This window comes from Falco punctatus (genome assembly GCF_963210335.1).
Source record: "Falco punctatus genome assembly, chromosome: 6".
In the NCBI taxonomy this organism is placed as follows: Eukaryota; Metazoa; Chordata; class Aves; order Falconiformes; family Falconidae; genus Falco; species Falco punctatus.
In genome coordinates, this window is record NC_137585.1 from 85,281,076 (window position 1) to 85,297,673 (window position 16,598).

Here is a 16,598-nt window from a genome sequence, read left to right on the forward strand (position 1 = left end):
TTGTGAGCTTTTTGATTATGAGATTAGACACCTTAAATATTTACTGGAGATAGTATCTGCTTTTGTCTTTAATTTCTTGTGTTTTGGAGCATACCTCAGTGAGCTACAAGAATCCTGGAACTGGTTCGCTGGGGTTAATTATACCTTTAGATCATACGGAGAACACAAAAACCAAGTTAATGAATGGCAGTGCTGCTAGGTCACCTCTGTGCTGCTGCTGCCTAGTTAGAGGAGCAATGTTAAAGGAGGTATGTACCTTGCTTGGAGGTACTTGCCTCTTGCAAGGGAGTGTCCTGTTCCTTCATTCTAGTTCTTCTTTACCTAGTAGTTTGGCCTTATTGTTTAGATATTTCTTAACGTAGCTTGCAGTCCTGGACAAGTTTTCTTCCATTGCTCTAACAGCACATTCAGAGGTTTTCTGAAATGATAAGCCTATTTTCAGTTATAAGTGGAGGATTAAAGAATTGGAAACCAAAAGATTAACCTCATGGGATGTTTCAGCACAAGTTAGTGAGCTGTTGTGCCAGTTTTTCATGTTAATATGCTTTTAAATGGTGATTGCATTTCATTATTTGCAGAATAAATGTCTGGATTCTGTTGGTTGGGTTTCTGTGGTGAATATGTAAGCAGAGGGAACAGGTTGGTTAAGTATACTTTGATATGTCTGTTTTCAAAGGACTTCTGGGCAAGGCTGGAGAGAATTTTGACCGTGTCTTGTTCAGTCACGTTTGGATTAGCAATGTTAATTGATGTCCATAAAGAAACAAATAATCCACAAATCCACAGATGTTTGTCATAAGATAAATTCACCTCTTGTTTCTACCCTAGTCTGTAGATTCCATGCAAGAATGTGTGACAGTTCTCTTTTGCTCTGCTGTTCATACATGTGTATAAACTGATGCCCTGGAAGACTTAACTCTGATAGGATCTGCACACCCTGACCTTCTAGCAGGTGTTTCCTAAAGTTCATAAAGGCAGCAGCATAAAATAGGTGTTTGACTAATCTGTAAACATTGTTCTCTGCATGACTGGCTACAGCTCCTAAAAAGTTTTAGAAAGCCTTGCTATCTGCCCCCATAATAAAAAAGGAAAATACTAACCTAGTTTTAACAGGTTGGGAAATATCGCTTGAAGGCTTGCTTATTTTAATAAGACACTGAAACGTGTCACTAATGGTAGGTGGTCTAGAGTTTTGCTAGAATATGCTTGCATCTTACAAGAAACAGAAAAAAAATATCTGTCTGCCTTGTTAAATTAGAACACAGTTTGAAAAGAGACTGTGCTATATAGTGACTTAAAATATTTTTATATCAGTTCATCGTAGCGGCAGAAATTAACATGACGGCAGACAGAACAGTGTAGGGAACAGGATCTGTTTCCCAAGTGTGGTTGTAGGATCGCACAGATGATATGTCACAGTATTTTATAGTTGCTTCATGATAGTCTGGAAGATAGTTCAATAGTTCTCAGTCTGCTATCTCACTTGAAGTCATGGAGCTGCTTGGTATGAAAAACTTTATTTCCTTTGTTGTCTTCAGTAGGCCAAGGATGCTTAGTTAGCCTCCTGCAGATAGTCTTACAGGGTTGCTAAGCATGCAGGGAGACAGCCCTGTAACACAAACATGTTTTAAAGGAATTAAGGTTTGTTTGAAGACCACCTGGGTTCTTTTATGGATTTGGGGACAGCCATTTGCCTCTTCTTTAACTGCTCCTTTTCTGAATTCCCTGTTCTGTCTGATCCCAGCCCTTAGCATTCAACCTCCTCTCTTGCCAACCTATCTACCTCAGCCCAGAAATCCATAGCTTATGTAGTGGCAGGTTCCATGCTGGCATTTGTGGGTCCAATATGTGGATAGGCTTTTCCTAGCTGAGGTTTTCACAGCCACAGTGACAAGGCAGGCTATAAATTATATTAAACATCAGAAGATCTGCGCCCTGGGAGTATCAGGATTTGTACTTTGGTTAGTGAAGCTGCTGTTTGACAGCAGAGAGAGGAGGGAAGGACTCAGACTTCACTGAGAGTAACTGAAAGACAATTTAGATTGCAGTTTCTGGTTGAACATTACATGTGTGTGTTCCCTGGGAATATACTGCAATGAACCAGTAAGCATAGGTGAAAATGCAAGTGCTAACACATAATCCTTAGAGGAAAATATGCCTGTTTAAAACTCTCTTCCTTGTTGTGCGATATACAGGAGTGACTGTTTAAAACAAAGTTGTACATTGTAGTTTTATTTATACATGGGAAACCTTTTCCCATGTATAAGAAACATAAAAAATACTACTTTTAAAGTTGATGTGTTTACTGTTGGGCAAAATTTAACCTCTGTGCATGTGGTATGTGTATTGATTTATTCCTAGGCAAGAAAATACATTGAATCTCTTCCACAAATGCCTCAACAGGATTTGAAAGCAGTATTTCGTGGTGCCAATCCATTAGGTAAGAAAGTCAGACTGATAAAGATTAAATCTTTTTACTAACTTAGGAACTCAAGGCTTCCTTTGCTAGATAATCCCATATAATAATGATCAGACCAGTGAGAAGAGCATTGCTTAACCTTTCATCCTGAGACTTATCCCTCCATGATGTCTGTGTCTTTTGTTTCTGATGGAGATTACAGGAACCTCCTAAAGGAAAATGGTCTGTGGATGAAAAGCAAAAGTCGGCTATATTTAGCAGGAGTAAATAAAAATGTCACATGATCTAGACTAGAGGCATCACTTCTGGCTCAGGAAGGCCATGAGCTGTAAATTGCTGGCAAGCAGAAGAATATACCAGGAAGTATAGCTGTTTGTTTGAATGACCCTTTTGAGTATTATTTCCTAGGAATATATTAGCCATTGTTGGACACAGGATACCAGGCTAGACCTTTGGTCTGATACAGCACTGTTGTTTTTATGTCTAACCAATTGGTTCTGCCTGTGCAAAAGAGATGGTTTTGTGAACCATTCCTTGTGACATGGCAAAGGAGATGTTTGAGTCATCAGTCATCTTACTCTGCCTGGTCAGCTCCATCAAGCACGCATTAAAACATTGTATATAGGGCAGTACTATGAGTTAAAATGTTTTTAATTCATTCTGTGTATTAAAAGACAACTTTATTTTTTACAAATACAAGTAGCTGTGAATGCTTTCTTATAAAAAATGGGATTTATTTGCATGAAGTGCAAACTGTAAAAATCAAAGAGGCAAATTAATGATAGTGCTTATATGAAAGCGCTAAAAATAATTTTTATCTAGTCTTTTAAACAGTTGTGATAAACATTCCATATAAAATCAATTTCAGCCTTACAGATCTCTCTCATTTCTAATACTCTGCAACTGTCAACTTCAAACATACTTTCTTTATGCTGGATTCTGTAAAGTTACTTTGGGGTTTTCATCTGATGATTTCATTGTTGCAGCTAATTAAAAGTGTAATCTCACATTCACATTTTAAGTTACTTAAGTTTGCACTGATTGGGACCAAGTTAAGCAGATGATGCTCAACACAGAATATTTAACTTCTAAGCACACAGAGGTCTTTTCAGAATGAAGTCAGGCCTTGGATGTCTGACTATAATGAACTTTTGTGCATACCGCAAGCAAACCAGAAGCTTCCTTCAGCTCTGAAAATTGTATTCACAGTATAAAATCTTCAAAACTTATTCGTTATATTGCTTAAATTTTGTGGGTTTGCCAATAATGTTAACTGTGTTTACGGTGAGTGAGAGTAGATTGTGTGTAAACAGTTGCCTTCTCTTTTATTTCTAGATGGTCTCTTCCGGCTTTGAACTGCATTTCTGTTTTTCCCTTAGCTGTAGATCTTCTTGAGAAGATGCTTATATTAGACAGCGATAAAAGAATTACTGCCTCAGAAGCACTTGCACATCCATACTTTGTACAGTATCACGATCCAGATGATGAACCTGAAGCCGAGCTGTACGATGAGACAATAGAGAATAAGGAGCGAACCATAGATGAATGGAAAGGTAACAGATTTGCACACAGTAGTTAATACATGCAGCAGAACAAAACCTTACCTAAATAACAGTTTTCCTTTGTTTCTAGCCAGAGCAATTTGAACTCTTAAGTCCATGTGTGTACTTGTGGGAGCGGAGAGGTGGAAACACTTGTTTCTTCTCTGGATTTTGCTCCCTTCCCCCATTCTGTCATCTCCTCACTAGATTCCCTATAGCAAGCTGATGCTAGTTACCAGGTAACCACACGTTCTGTCTAGCTTTTAGTCTTCTAGGTCAGACCCTCCACTGAAATAACTGTCCTAGGGAAAGTGACACTATTTAGGATTCTGGTCTAGCTTTGTTCAGAACGAGAAATTAATATTTTCCACATATATGTGTTATTTTGTTAACAATTCTTTAGATAGCCAAGTAATTGGAATTAATAGATAAACCATGCTATGGTGTGTCTTCCTGTTTGAGATGGGAGTTGGTGATTTTACTTGGGAGTGATGTCCCAAAACCCATCCTTGAGAAATACTGCAACAACAGGGTTTTTGTTAGTTAATTCTATGCTTGCATCATAACCGTATTGCACTACAGTATCACGGACATAAGGTGGCTAAACATTAAGTAAACAAGTACACTGAAGAGTGCAGTCCAATTTCATCATTGTCTAGTGAGGACATATTATGCTCAAAACTCCTTACTAGACATTTTGAGGGTAATGTTTTAGAAAACTAATTGTTCCTGTTCATTAACAAAATCCCTTCCTTGGCTTAAGATGAAATACGTATTCTATAAAGTAAATGTTCTTCTTTTTCTATGTCTATCTTCTGTAACTTTTACTCCAGAAAGGTTTGATAAAAATTTATTAGCTTAGTGGGTAGATTTATGATGAAAAACACTGACCTCCCATGTCTTACTCATGCCCTTCCACTTGTGCCATGTTTTATTCTGGGCATTACAGGGGAGATGAGCAGACTGTCTACAGCAAATACATCTTAAAGAAAGATAGGAGCAGGGTCACAGGTCTCTCTACAATAAAGCAACCTGCTAGAGCGCTGAAAAGGGTTTTCTAGAAGCCTACTGCATCGGTATAAGCAAGGAGGATTGACTGGTGTCGCTTACTCCTTACACGTGCTGTCCTGTGCAAAACCTGGCAGCATACAGCACTGCCCATACATCTTGTTTATTGAGAGGCCTGTTGAATTTGTTGCTGTACTTAGGAGTGGATGATTTGTTTTCTGCTGCTTTTTCAGTTGACTGAGTCTTTAACAGGAAAATTTAACAATTTCCGAGTTACGAAGCTCATTTCTGTTTGTGATGAAACTCCGTTGAAATTATTTCAGGAACAATCTTGGCTTAACGCTTTCTGAACAGAAATGAGGATGTGGAGGTGAATTCTTTAGGAAAGACAGTACCATATTTTTCTACATCACTGTCCTTGCTGGGACTACAAGTCAAATTCCTTCTTTATACAGGGGGAAAAAAAGGCCTGAGACAAAAATCTCAAAACTGGTGCAGGACGTGCAGCTCTTCCTCCTGGCGGTATTTTTGTCTTGGGGCTTAAACATTTTATGTTCTAGTACAGTATGTGCCACATGTAAATAAGATGACATGAAAGGTGACCATTTGCATAAAATGTTTTAATTGTTGGTGAAATATTGACTCTGTTTCTCAAGATGTCAATGGCATATTTCTCCTCTTTTTCTCAGAGGAAAAAAATTTAGATTTTTCAAATTAAAAATAAGTGGCGCTTGATCCCAAGAGCAACTGGGGCAGCAAAGTGAAATGAGATTTCAGACACTTTGTCTTACATATTATGCACTTGTTTCCTTGGCCTCCATTGCACACTGCTGAGGCTTGCAGCCCAAGCTCATTGATTTCTTTGTGACACGTTTAATCAGTTAGGAAATATTTCAAAATTTTAAAGGCCAAGATTATGCTATTCAGAGTTGAATGCTATGCACTGTCTCTCCTTAGCTGTTGCTCCAGTTGCACATATCTCAGCGTAACACCTGTACTCTCTGCTGAGTAGGTGTCACAAGAACCAGGTAAAAAGCATCATAAACATATGATGCACAGCCAGCAGGAATAATTTCTAATACAGTTCCAGGTGTCCAATTTGTGAGGATGCTGGCTTCCTCTGACTTCAGTCAGGATGCTACTTAATAGCCACAGGTCAATCACTGAAAGAGCCACCTAACGAATCCTTCTGCCTCAGAGGTTCTGCACACAGAATTTCTTTCAGAGAAATCTTTCACCAAAGCTGGCATGCAGGTCACTGTATACCATGCTACAGCATAACACAACCAGAGCACAAGCAAGGTTCAGCCCAAAGATTTTTACATACTTTTTAGAGGAGTGCTAGGTCCACATGCAGGTGTAGCAGCTGTCGCAGATCTGTTTAATAAACAAGCTAATAGGCAGCACAAGTTTGATATGATTTAAACATCACTGTTTGGAAAACAGAACCTGAAGTAATGCATTATTAGCCAGGTATTTATGTGTGAGCAGGATCTGGTCCTTAAAATGCAATATCTGACTTGAGAAAGTACATAGGAGGTAGCCACTGACGATGTGTTCTATTACTGTGCAAGGCACAAAACAGGGCATGACTGTCGGCATGAAAAGATACTATTCCTATAGGGGCTATTCCTAAAGCAAGGTAAAATAGCAGGGAATCCATGTTTCTAGCTAAGCCTTTCTTGATGAAAATAGAACTGTTACAGGCTTCTAAGAAAAGAACATTTTTTCAAAGGACCTTAAAGTTAAATTAGTTAACAATAAAACATTAAAAAAAAAACCCAAAACCTAGATCCCAAGGCAATAGCATAGAATTGCAAAGGATTTCTGTGGCAGGCAGTTGACTGCGAGATGATGAATATGCTCCACAATTAGAAGTATACATTTTAAAACCTGTTTGGGTGCTTTTAAAGGTTCCATTTTCCATTGCATTTTGTCTTTTATTACATCATTTTGGCAGGTCATCTGACAGCATAATTGACGTTTCCATTTCAGGGCCTGTGTGTTTTAGTAATTAGCTGAAGGGGGCAGACATGTTGTACAATAACAGTATTTGGGAGTCTAATTTGTAATCTGAGGTTAACAGAAAGATTCCTAGTGAATTCAGTCTGGGTTTGGATCGGGACTCTAAAAAGGCTGGAAATAGAAACTACAAGTTGCATGCACCCATAGAACTGGTTTGTCTGGAATATTTGTCTTTTGAAGAGAATATCACCTAATTCTTCTTTCTGCCTTACACCCTCTCTACAGAACTTACCTATGAAGAAGTGATTAGCTTTAAACCCCCCGACTTAAAAATGGATAGTCTGGAGATAGAACAGTGAATACAGGCAGCTCTGTCTTGCCTTGCTGCACTAAGAAGACTGTTAAAATATAACCATACAATTTAACCTGTGGTCAGATGTAGATCTTACTATCCAAAGATGTTGGAGAAGATGTGGAAAAGCAGAGGCATTATACAGAAGCCAGATGTTGTCTGTTTTGGGTGGGGGTGGTTTTTGCCTTGTAATATGAATGTATACCCAACTCACAAAGGGTGATAAAGAACTGCTTCATTCTGACAAAATTATGCACTGAGTTCTGTCAAGCTGTGTGTTCTGCATGTTTCATTTTATCGGTTGTATTACCAAAATAAAAGTGACTTTTTAAATTAATTTTAAAATTGTACATTTAAAGCATGAATGTATACAAACATAAACATAGAAGTCCATACAAGCAGTCCATTTTTTTTTCTAGCATTTTATCTGTCCATTTTCGAATTATTTATAGTTAGTGCCTTTATGAAGAGAGGGCATGGTAGTGAGATAGACAGAATATGCATATGTAGTCATATCTGTGATGGTCTTACAAATTTACTGGATGTCTCTCAAGCGATTTTAACACCAGATGAAAGTCAGTAAAAATAAATCTTTGTCTTCTGTTGCCATTCAGGTGTCTGTTCTCATTATTTTCCCCATGTATATTTTTTTTAATCTACAAAATACCCATTTGCGAGATGATTTTACTTCCCAATGGTACTCCTAAGCTGCCATCGGTGGACTGCTGGTGAATTTGCCCGAGTTCATGGGAAGGTGCCCTGAAGACACTGTGGCAGATCTCTGTAGTCTTCTGCAAGCTTCAGCAAAGACTGTCACAGATGGCAGTGCAAGAGTACTCAGTTCAGTTCACAGCTTTGAATTCAATATACGTCACTGTCTTATTTTCCTTCATGTAATCTTTGGGAAAATAAGCTAGTAATTGCCATTGGAAGACATGACAAAACAAGATTTAAGAATTTATTTCTGAAAAAACAAAATATCCATCTCATCAGAGTTTCTTTTTTAAGCAAAACTTTAAAGGCTTTCCAGCTCAGAGAAGTTGGAAAAATAAATTAGAAATTGCAGGATACACCAGATACCAAGATTTCTTTAAGAACCAAATTTATCTCATTTCCCCATAGAAGACACAATACTGAAACAGGAACGTCCTTTGGCATGTGGCCTCTTGTGGTGTACTGGCTGTATCTTTCTACATACTTGTGATTCACAGTTGTCCAATGTTGTTAATTTTTGTGTCTTGTTCTGGCTCTGTCAGAGTCTCATTTTCAGGTGGATTTTTATAATATTTAGGTTTTCTGCAACGTCTGTCATTAAGATTCAGTTGTACAGCTATTACATGAGTTGATGAGTTCTACTGCATTTATTTACCTTCCTCTATCTTTTCTATGTAAAAAGGAAAGCTTTTTCTTAATAAACAGATTTTAAAAAAAATCAAGTCCAAGAACTTTGATTTTTCAGATACTGGATACAGTATTGTTTGTTGAGAAATAGAAGTAAGCATTCAATCTAGAAAATGTATACCTAATTGTGGTGGACCACTGTTGATTGTGTTGGCCAGTTACCTGATACTTGCATCCAGTGGAATAGAGCCACTTGTATTCAACCTTTTGCAAGGCGTATTAATCTGAAAGTAAATGCCTGTGTGGGTTTCTTGCGAGTCCTTTGAAGTGTTATCTGGCTGTCATTACTTCGGCTTCCTACGAAGCTGGATGAGGCCTGTAATGGTCATGCAACGACTGAATTTCATGCTGACTAGAATAGGTGAAAAGGTTGTAAATCCTTAAATTATTTGTCTGACTACATAATGAAAATAATCACTTAGTCATGTCTTAAATATTCCTATTTGTTTGTTTACCAGTTAGCAGAAGAGTAGCTCTGTGCTTTATTTTCTCTGAAATCTGATACTGAGCTTGCTAGCCTGTTTTGCAGCTCTATTCCAGCTGTAGGGGCAAGGATGAAGGAAAGAGGTTTCACAAGAACCTCCTGCATCCAGCAATAATTAATTTCATGTGGAATTTGTCCCATCATTTGTTTAATCTGGTTTCCTGGCTGTGAGGGTGGCCATCACCAAATGTTTAAAAGGATGTGCAAAACTCTGGTAGGCAAGGACCAGACGTTCTGCTCTTGCCATAGCTCTGCTGTGAGGTAGAAAAAAAATTTCATATCACTTGCAAAATTTGTTCTTCTGGCAACTCTAAAACTTCCTCTGAATAACTCCTTTTACATCCAAAGATGTAATTTTTTCTAGGAGATGAATTATGTAGGAAGAATACAATCATAGCCACATTTAAACTAATCAAAGGTGACCGCAATGGGTAACAAGAGCTCAGCTATTTTTAATGAAATACCATCAAAACCCATAGATCATCTCATTTTAACATCAAGAAAAACAGTAGGGAGAGAGACGTCTTTTTCCTAGATTTGCAAAATGAAAGTGATTTCCTAGGCCTCAAAAGCCACTAATTAATGTAGTTTTCTAGAGCAGGTAACCGATTCCCTCACGGTAATCCGATGCGGGACTGCAATGTGGTAAATTTATCAGTTTGCAACAGCAGGACGGGGTAATTGGAAAGCCAGTACCCCACTGGGAGATAAAGGTGGAAGGCTTAGTGCTAACAATGCTTATCATTTGGACACAGACAGGAAAAACCATTTGTCAACCAAGGAACAAGCGAATAGAGGTTAACATCTAGGAGTAAGGGCTTTGTCAGGCTTGGTGAACCTGTAAGGCAGATCACTTAAACATACATTTTAAAGATAAATAAAAGTAAGGATTTTATTTTATAAAAATCTAATTGTTAAAAATCTCTTGAATGAAGGCATTGTTTACATGGCCCAGATTTTACTTGCAAAAATTGTAGTGGAGCTTGCTTAAACTGTGAGGTTTTAATCTCCTGGCACAACTCCTACCCTTATTATTACAGTCATGCTTTCATAGGTCCTCTACACCCCGCATGTACGTTTGAGGAGAGCTCAGTAAATTTTAGGCCACTAAATTAGGGTGCTCATCATCTTCGAGCACCTGCGAAGCACAGAAGGGATGCTCGGGGGCTGGGCTGGGCCATGCTAGCAGAGAAGGCACCTCAGGCTTCCACTGGGGGAGAACACAACTCTCTGAGGGCTTTCTCTGGTTAATTACTGTAATTGTTAACAATTTCCTTCCAATCTGAATTTACCTAATTTCAGCTTTTAGTCACAAGAGCTTGTTATCGCTCCACCTACTGAATTGAAATCACCTCTAGTATGTATCCATGTCACCTTATAATGAGTGTTAAGTGCAACCCCAAGTCTAGTAATTTTATCATCCCTGGAAGCAAAAGGTCTTGCAAAAGGAAAAACAAGTCTTTTGCATACATCTCAATCTTTTGACATATGTAAGTATACACTACACTTCTTTTAAAATCTGCATCTTTTATTTTTTAAGCTCTCTACCTCATCAGCACTGAAGCCCAGCAGCAGGAAATCGATGTGTTACAGCCAAAGCAAGAAATAAAAGCAAGACTAAAGAAATCTCTAATTTACAATGTGCTAATGGAAAGAAAAAACAAGGATAGTTTAGCGGAAAAGCACAGTAATAGAGGGTATCACGTGCCATAATACACAGAATTTCCTCCTCCCAGAACATAGCTACACAAGTATGAAACAGCAGGGTTACTAATAACTTTAAGAATTTGGGGGGGGGGGGGGGGGGAATAATAGGAAAATAGGTAATCAACACTGATGTATGAAAAAATATATCATTCACTAGTAGGTCAAGAGCATTAATAAGACAGTTTTGTTGCAGAAATCCCATTAGTGCCTTTGGTGTGTTTTTGATGTGGTGCAAAAGATGAAAACAAGAGGGAAGAAGGACCAGGATGTTGCAGAACCCAGCACAGCGAGCTCACCCTAGGACAGGAGGAGGACAGCCCTTTACAGGACAAAATGCTGGCAGCAAAAGCACCTTTGATAGAGGTGGGGAAGAGCCAATACAAAAGCCATTTCCTTCCTTTCTTCCTGTCGTGTGCTCCTGGATCATAACAAGAAAACAGACCTCTACCTTACTGACTCTCGGGACCTGGTCAAAGATGAATCTGTTCAAAAAGCACTGGATTCAGCTGCAGGCATAAATTACTTAAGTATCCTTTGCTATGTCTATAAATTGCTGACTTGGCCCAGGAATCCCTGACAGATGAGCGGTGGTAAAGATTTAGCTCTTGCTAAAAGAGAATTGCCCTATAAATTGGGCAAATTATGTCCTTTGGTAGTAGCAGAAAGGAATTCAGCCTCAGTAAGAGCAGCCTCCTTAGGAAGGAATTAATAGCAACACCTCTGATTGCTTTCAAGGCAGCTGCTTGTTTCTCTTACATGTGAACTGTGCTGCTAGTGTTTATGGATGCAGCAGAATTCTCTAAAGCCAGTCTTTAGAAAATCAGCAAACTCGCACAAGTGAGAGTACCAAGTGTCATTAATTTATGAGTACAGGCAAAAAGCCTAAGGGTTTTTAAGGGACAAGTACCAAGAGACTCAGAAAGCTGCATTAGTGTCGCTGTCACTGACCTTCTTTCTGCTGTAAGATAAAATATTGAACTGACATGCTTAAAATGGTCTAGGTTTTCACTACAAGGAGGGAATATATTGTGAGTTTCCTATGCAAACACTGGTCTTCCAACCAAGCCAACACTCAGTCCATTAGATGGGAAATTTCTACATAATGAGCAAAACTGTTCAATTAGGCTTCAATCTTGCGTGCATACAAATGGTTCATTTTGCACTCACATAGTCTCCCAGCTTCAATTATTGTCACTAATTAAGATATGTACTGTAGCACAGAGATTTTAGCTAGTCCTTTTAGGTTCCAATTTAATCACAAATAACACTGAACACAGGAGAAATACTGAATCACAGTGGTAGCCCTGAGACAAACATTAGATTTGCCATAACTGGCAGCCTCCACTGAGCCATACTTTGCTCCTTATAAAATGTTCTGTAGATTAGCACAAAGGTAATATATTCCTATTTCATACTCATTTTATAATAGTGTCTGGAGGCTCAAATCAAGAATAAACCCTAGTTACATTACGTTGCATGCAAAAATAACACACCATACTCCTGCCCTGTCCAGCTCTCTCACTGGGTTGAGATGGAAACACAACAAATTAATGCAATGTTAAGGAGGATGGGAAAGATGGGTGGGGTAAGAGTACCACCAGGGTTTTGGTGCTTTAAACGGGTGATGTGCACAACTGTGTAGTGACAAGCAAAGCTATCAAACTGTGATAGCCATTAACACTGCTCATATGATTTTTGCACTAAAGTTGGGATACTCTTCAACACAAGACTATTTTTTCCTCTGTGCAGAATAGCATCTCAGACTGCAACAATCTGTGACAGTTTAAAAACTAAACTCCTACAGTTTATTGTAGGAATGAGTGCGAAAAGGATCTTTAGGCAGGCTCTGAGGAGAAAGAGTTAGGAGAGGGTTAAAAGCAGTTGGTTTATACATAGCTGTCTGCTACACTCCACACTCAGCCTGGCTTCCTCCACCCCCTCCAGCAAGCATGAATAATGGGGTAGTAAATAGCTACTTAGTAAGTTCTCACTCAACCTCTTGAACAAATTAAAGGGATAGTGTAAAAAATAAAATCTTTTTTTTAAAAAAAAAGCATTTAGATGGTGCATATTTATTCCTTTCTGCTGATGGCTATGTGCTCTGGCGAGGCCCCCAGGGGTGCTCCGCATCCCAGAAACTGGAACCGAAGCACCCTGCTCAAGGGGCAGAGACACAAAACCAGAAATATTGCAAAATAGTTGGCAGCAGCTCCAGTGGGGAAGGGTGGGGACACAACAACATGGGAATATTTTCAGATGAAAACTGAGATTTTTTTTATTATTATCGTTATTTAAGCTTTACTTATTGTTGTAATAAATAAAATGGACTTCCTTCCTTCATGGCAACTTATCTAAGTAGACAAAACCAGGGTGCTTTTTTCATGGTGGGGATATAGACAGCTGGTTAAAAAAATAATATTCTAGGAATCAGCTTTTGACAATTCAGCAAGATGTTTTGTTCATTGACATTTAAGGTATATTTAACAGAACTGAATTATTCGTATGTGAACTAGTGATTCAAGAATACAATGACCATATGGAAGACATCTTACAGACATAGACAGAACGTTGGGAACATGTTTGATTTTTCAATGGACTTTGTATGATTTCCTGCTTCTTCCTGTTGAAGCCGCGTTGCCAGTACTTGGACTGGGGACCAAGGTCCCAGTCCCTCTCCCTCAGAGTGACGCCACCTTTGCTCAGAGCCAGGTAGCCAGCCTGCAGTTCAGCTCCTGACAAACTAAGTGGTGCCATTGTATCACTGCTAATTAACACTTTGTTGCGAGCAGCATTGCCATCAAACCCTCTCACCAGACTCCATATATGCAGAATTTCTCAGGAAAACATGGTGAGCCTTTTCAGCGCTCTCTTGCAGAGCTCCAGCACTGAAGCCTCACATCCAGGCTGGAGTGTAAATTGAGCTCTCAGTCCCCGGAGGGATTAGAAAGACTACTGTAAGTATCCCATCTACTTCATGTGCTTTGCAGCTGATGGCAACCTGCCAAAACACTGAAAGTTGGCTCTTTAAAAAACAACAACAAAGGTATCAAAATAAATGTTTCCTCCCAGTAACGACCTTGCCATGCTCCCCTTTATGGGATGGGCATTAGAAAAGTGGGATTTTTCCATCATTCATGCATTTATCTTTTATTCATGATGTTTGAAGAAGGTCCCATTTTGTTCTATAAACTTTACAATAAACATATGCCAAAAGCAGAAACATCTGATAGCATCCCTTTTATAATTTACCCTGGCAAGCACACAATGCCTGGGATAAGATACAGCCGCAGTATCCTGTTAGTCCCATTGCAACAGATTGTCTTTGGGAAAAACACATTACCATGTATCCAGCTGAGCCTAGCAGAAAGCTGAGGCTCACACATTTTGTGATGCTGCTGTAAGATCTATCAACTGTGGATGGATCCAAGTTTCTCATCTCACTCCTCACACGGACACTTTTAATGGTTTTACTGGACAAAGCTTCCCTTGTTGCAACAGGCTGATTTCCCAGTCTCTTCAGTAAGTTTATCAGTTTCTCTGCTGCTGTGTGTGTGACCTGATGGGGAAAGGTGGTCTTGTACGACCTACGCTGCTACCTCATCCATCTGTAGCAAAGTATACCTAAATACTTAAATGAAGGAAAAACATGGGAAAACCAGCATTGGCCAACTTTGTCAATGAAATAAAAATATCTTACAAAAGTTTCTCTTTAATATTCTCATCTTCTGCATTAGAGTAACGTTGTCTTGGTGCTGGGTTAGTACTTTCATCTACTGTATCAAAATCATCTCCTTTCCACCTCGATAAAAAGCAAGCAATAAGAAAGCATCATTTTGCCACAACTGAATAAAGGAAAGGTAGGTGACGGGTCAAAAGCAGAACTAATCCTTACTGTATTAGAAACATATATATTCCTTGTTAAAAGTAATTAACTGATTGACTGGCTTACAACTGAGTGGAAGCTGCTCTACCCTTCACAGCCATCACCTGAATAGCAAAATGGCATGAAAGTGATGTCAGAAATTTAAAAAAACAAATTAAAAAAAAAAATCTGTTGGGACAGTGGATTTAAAAGCAGACGCGTATCGTTAATCTAACACTTGCCATGAGCCTCACATTACCTGCCAAATGCCAGAAGCTTGCTTTCCAATTTCACTATCCCAGGGAGTCGAACAGGTTGCCAGTCAGCAGAGCGCAGCGCTGGGATGCACAGCTGCTGGGGAGGGATGCTTTCCTCCCAAGCCAATGCTTAAATATTGGGAGGAGGGAAAGCAGGGCTGCTCTTCCACATGGAAAGTTCTGGGCCCATGGCAACTACGGAAAAGGCATCAGGAACAACAACACTTGGCCAGGTTGCCCCTTTTGAGCTAAGCCACAAATTGAACTCTAGTGACAGCAAGTCTGAATTATCTAACCTCAGCAACATTGCTCAGGGGTGAAGTCAGACAAAACAAAGGCTTTACCAGATCCCGAAGGACAAGAATTTTAATGATATTCACACAGAGGATACGTAAAACATTTTTTAAAGCAGGTCTTTGCCTTACACACGTCAGTCCAGGCCTATTTAATCACAGGGATAGGGAGAAGGTCGCCCTCCTCCCTGCTCCAGCCCTGCAACTGTTTCAAGCTGCCGCTTCAACTGCTCCATGCGGCACCACTTGCTCAGAGCGGCTGAGCCGCGTGTGCCAGCCGCCAGTTAACGGCACAAACCGCGGCGCGGAGCGCGGTGTCCGGCCCCGCGGCGCGCCGGGGAGCCCGCAGCGGCTCGCCTCCCTGCTCCCCGCGCTCGCCCGCAACAGCCCCTCCGATTCCTTAACGCTTCCACCTAAGAGCCAGCCGCATCCCGGCAGATCCCGAACGCGACGGCTCGGCGAGCCCCCCGAGAAGTGTCGCGCCGCGCCGAGCGGGCCGGGCCGGCTTCGTCCTCAGCCCCGCGGCAAGGACCGGGGCGGGCAGCGGGAGCCTCGGCACCTGCTTCCCCGCCCGTGCGCGCCCCCGACGCCTCTCGCCAGCCCGGCGGAGCGCAGCCCCAGGTGCCCGGGAGCGGAGGGGCGGGCGCGGCCCCGGCGGGGGACAGGCGAGGCGGGCGGGCCTCCCGGCGGGGGGTGCGCGGGGCGGGAGGCGCCGCTCGCCCAGGCCCAGCCCCTCGCCGCAGCCCGGCTCGGCGGCGCTGGCCGCTCCCGCTCCCCGCCACCCCCCAGCCCGGGCTCTTTGTCGGCGGGTGCCGGCGGGGGACCGCAGCGCCATGTCCTCCCCCAAGAACGGCTTCTACCGGCAGGAGATCACCAAGACCCTCTGGGAAGTGCGGGACCGCTACCGGGACCTGCAGCCGGTGGGGTCCGGCGCCTACGGAGCCGTCTGGTGAGCGGGGCGCGGCGGGGCGGGGCAGCCCGGGAGGGGGCGGTGGCGGGGCGCCGCGGTGGCCTCTGCCCGGGGCCGGGGGACGCGGCTCGGCCCGCTCCGGCCGGCCCTCTCCCGCCTTGCTCCCTGCCAACTTTTTCCGGTTATTGTGCCTGGCCCCGCCCGGTGGCGCCGAGCCCCGCGGGGGCTGAGGGGGGCGGCCCCGCTGCCCACCTGGCCGCCCCCGAGCCGGGCGCCGGGCGGTGCCGCCTGGGGAGCCCCGCTCTCGGCAGCGGAGCCCGCGGGCGTGCCGCCCGCCCTGCCGCCCCAGCGTGCTTTCCAGCCCGGGGCGCCGCCCCAGCCCTGCCCGGGAGCGCTGCC

General features: G+C 41.8%; 2 protein-coding genes across 5 annotated transcripts in view; both read left to right on the forward strand.

Moving 5' to 3' along the window:
- MAPK11 (mitogen-activated protein kinase 11) overlaps positions 1 to 7,894 on the forward strand; it is a 56,758-nt gene extending 48,864 nt beyond the window's left edge. For both annotated transcript variants that reach the window (XM_080393962.1, XM_080393963.1), the window contains 3 exons: positions 2,362 to 2,440; positions 3,799 to 3,972; positions 7,219 to 7,894. In XM_080393962.1, the coding sequence (XP_080250088.1) occupies positions 2,362 to 2,440; positions 3,799 to 3,972; positions 7,219 to 7,292 (327 nt within the window). In that variant the 3' untranslated portion in view covers positions 7,293 to 7,894. The remainder of the gene's footprint in view (positions 1 to 2,361; positions 2,441 to 3,798; positions 3,973 to 7,218) is intronic.
- A 3,072-nt stretch (positions 7,895 to 10,966) lies between these two features.
- Positions 10,967 to 16,598, forward strand: part of MAPK12 (mitogen-activated protein kinase 12) — a 60,841-nt gene continuing 55,209 nt past the window's right edge. For all 3 annotated transcript variants that reach the window (XR_013929181.1, XR_013929182.1, XM_080393973.1), the window contains exon 1: positions 10,967 to 16,238. Coding sequence is in view for 1 of the 3 variants with exons in the window: in XM_080393973.1 (XP_080250099.1) it covers positions 16,123 to 16,238 (116 nt within the window). In the remaining 2 variants the exon portion in view is untranslated. The remainder of the gene's footprint in view (positions 16,239 to 16,598) is intronic.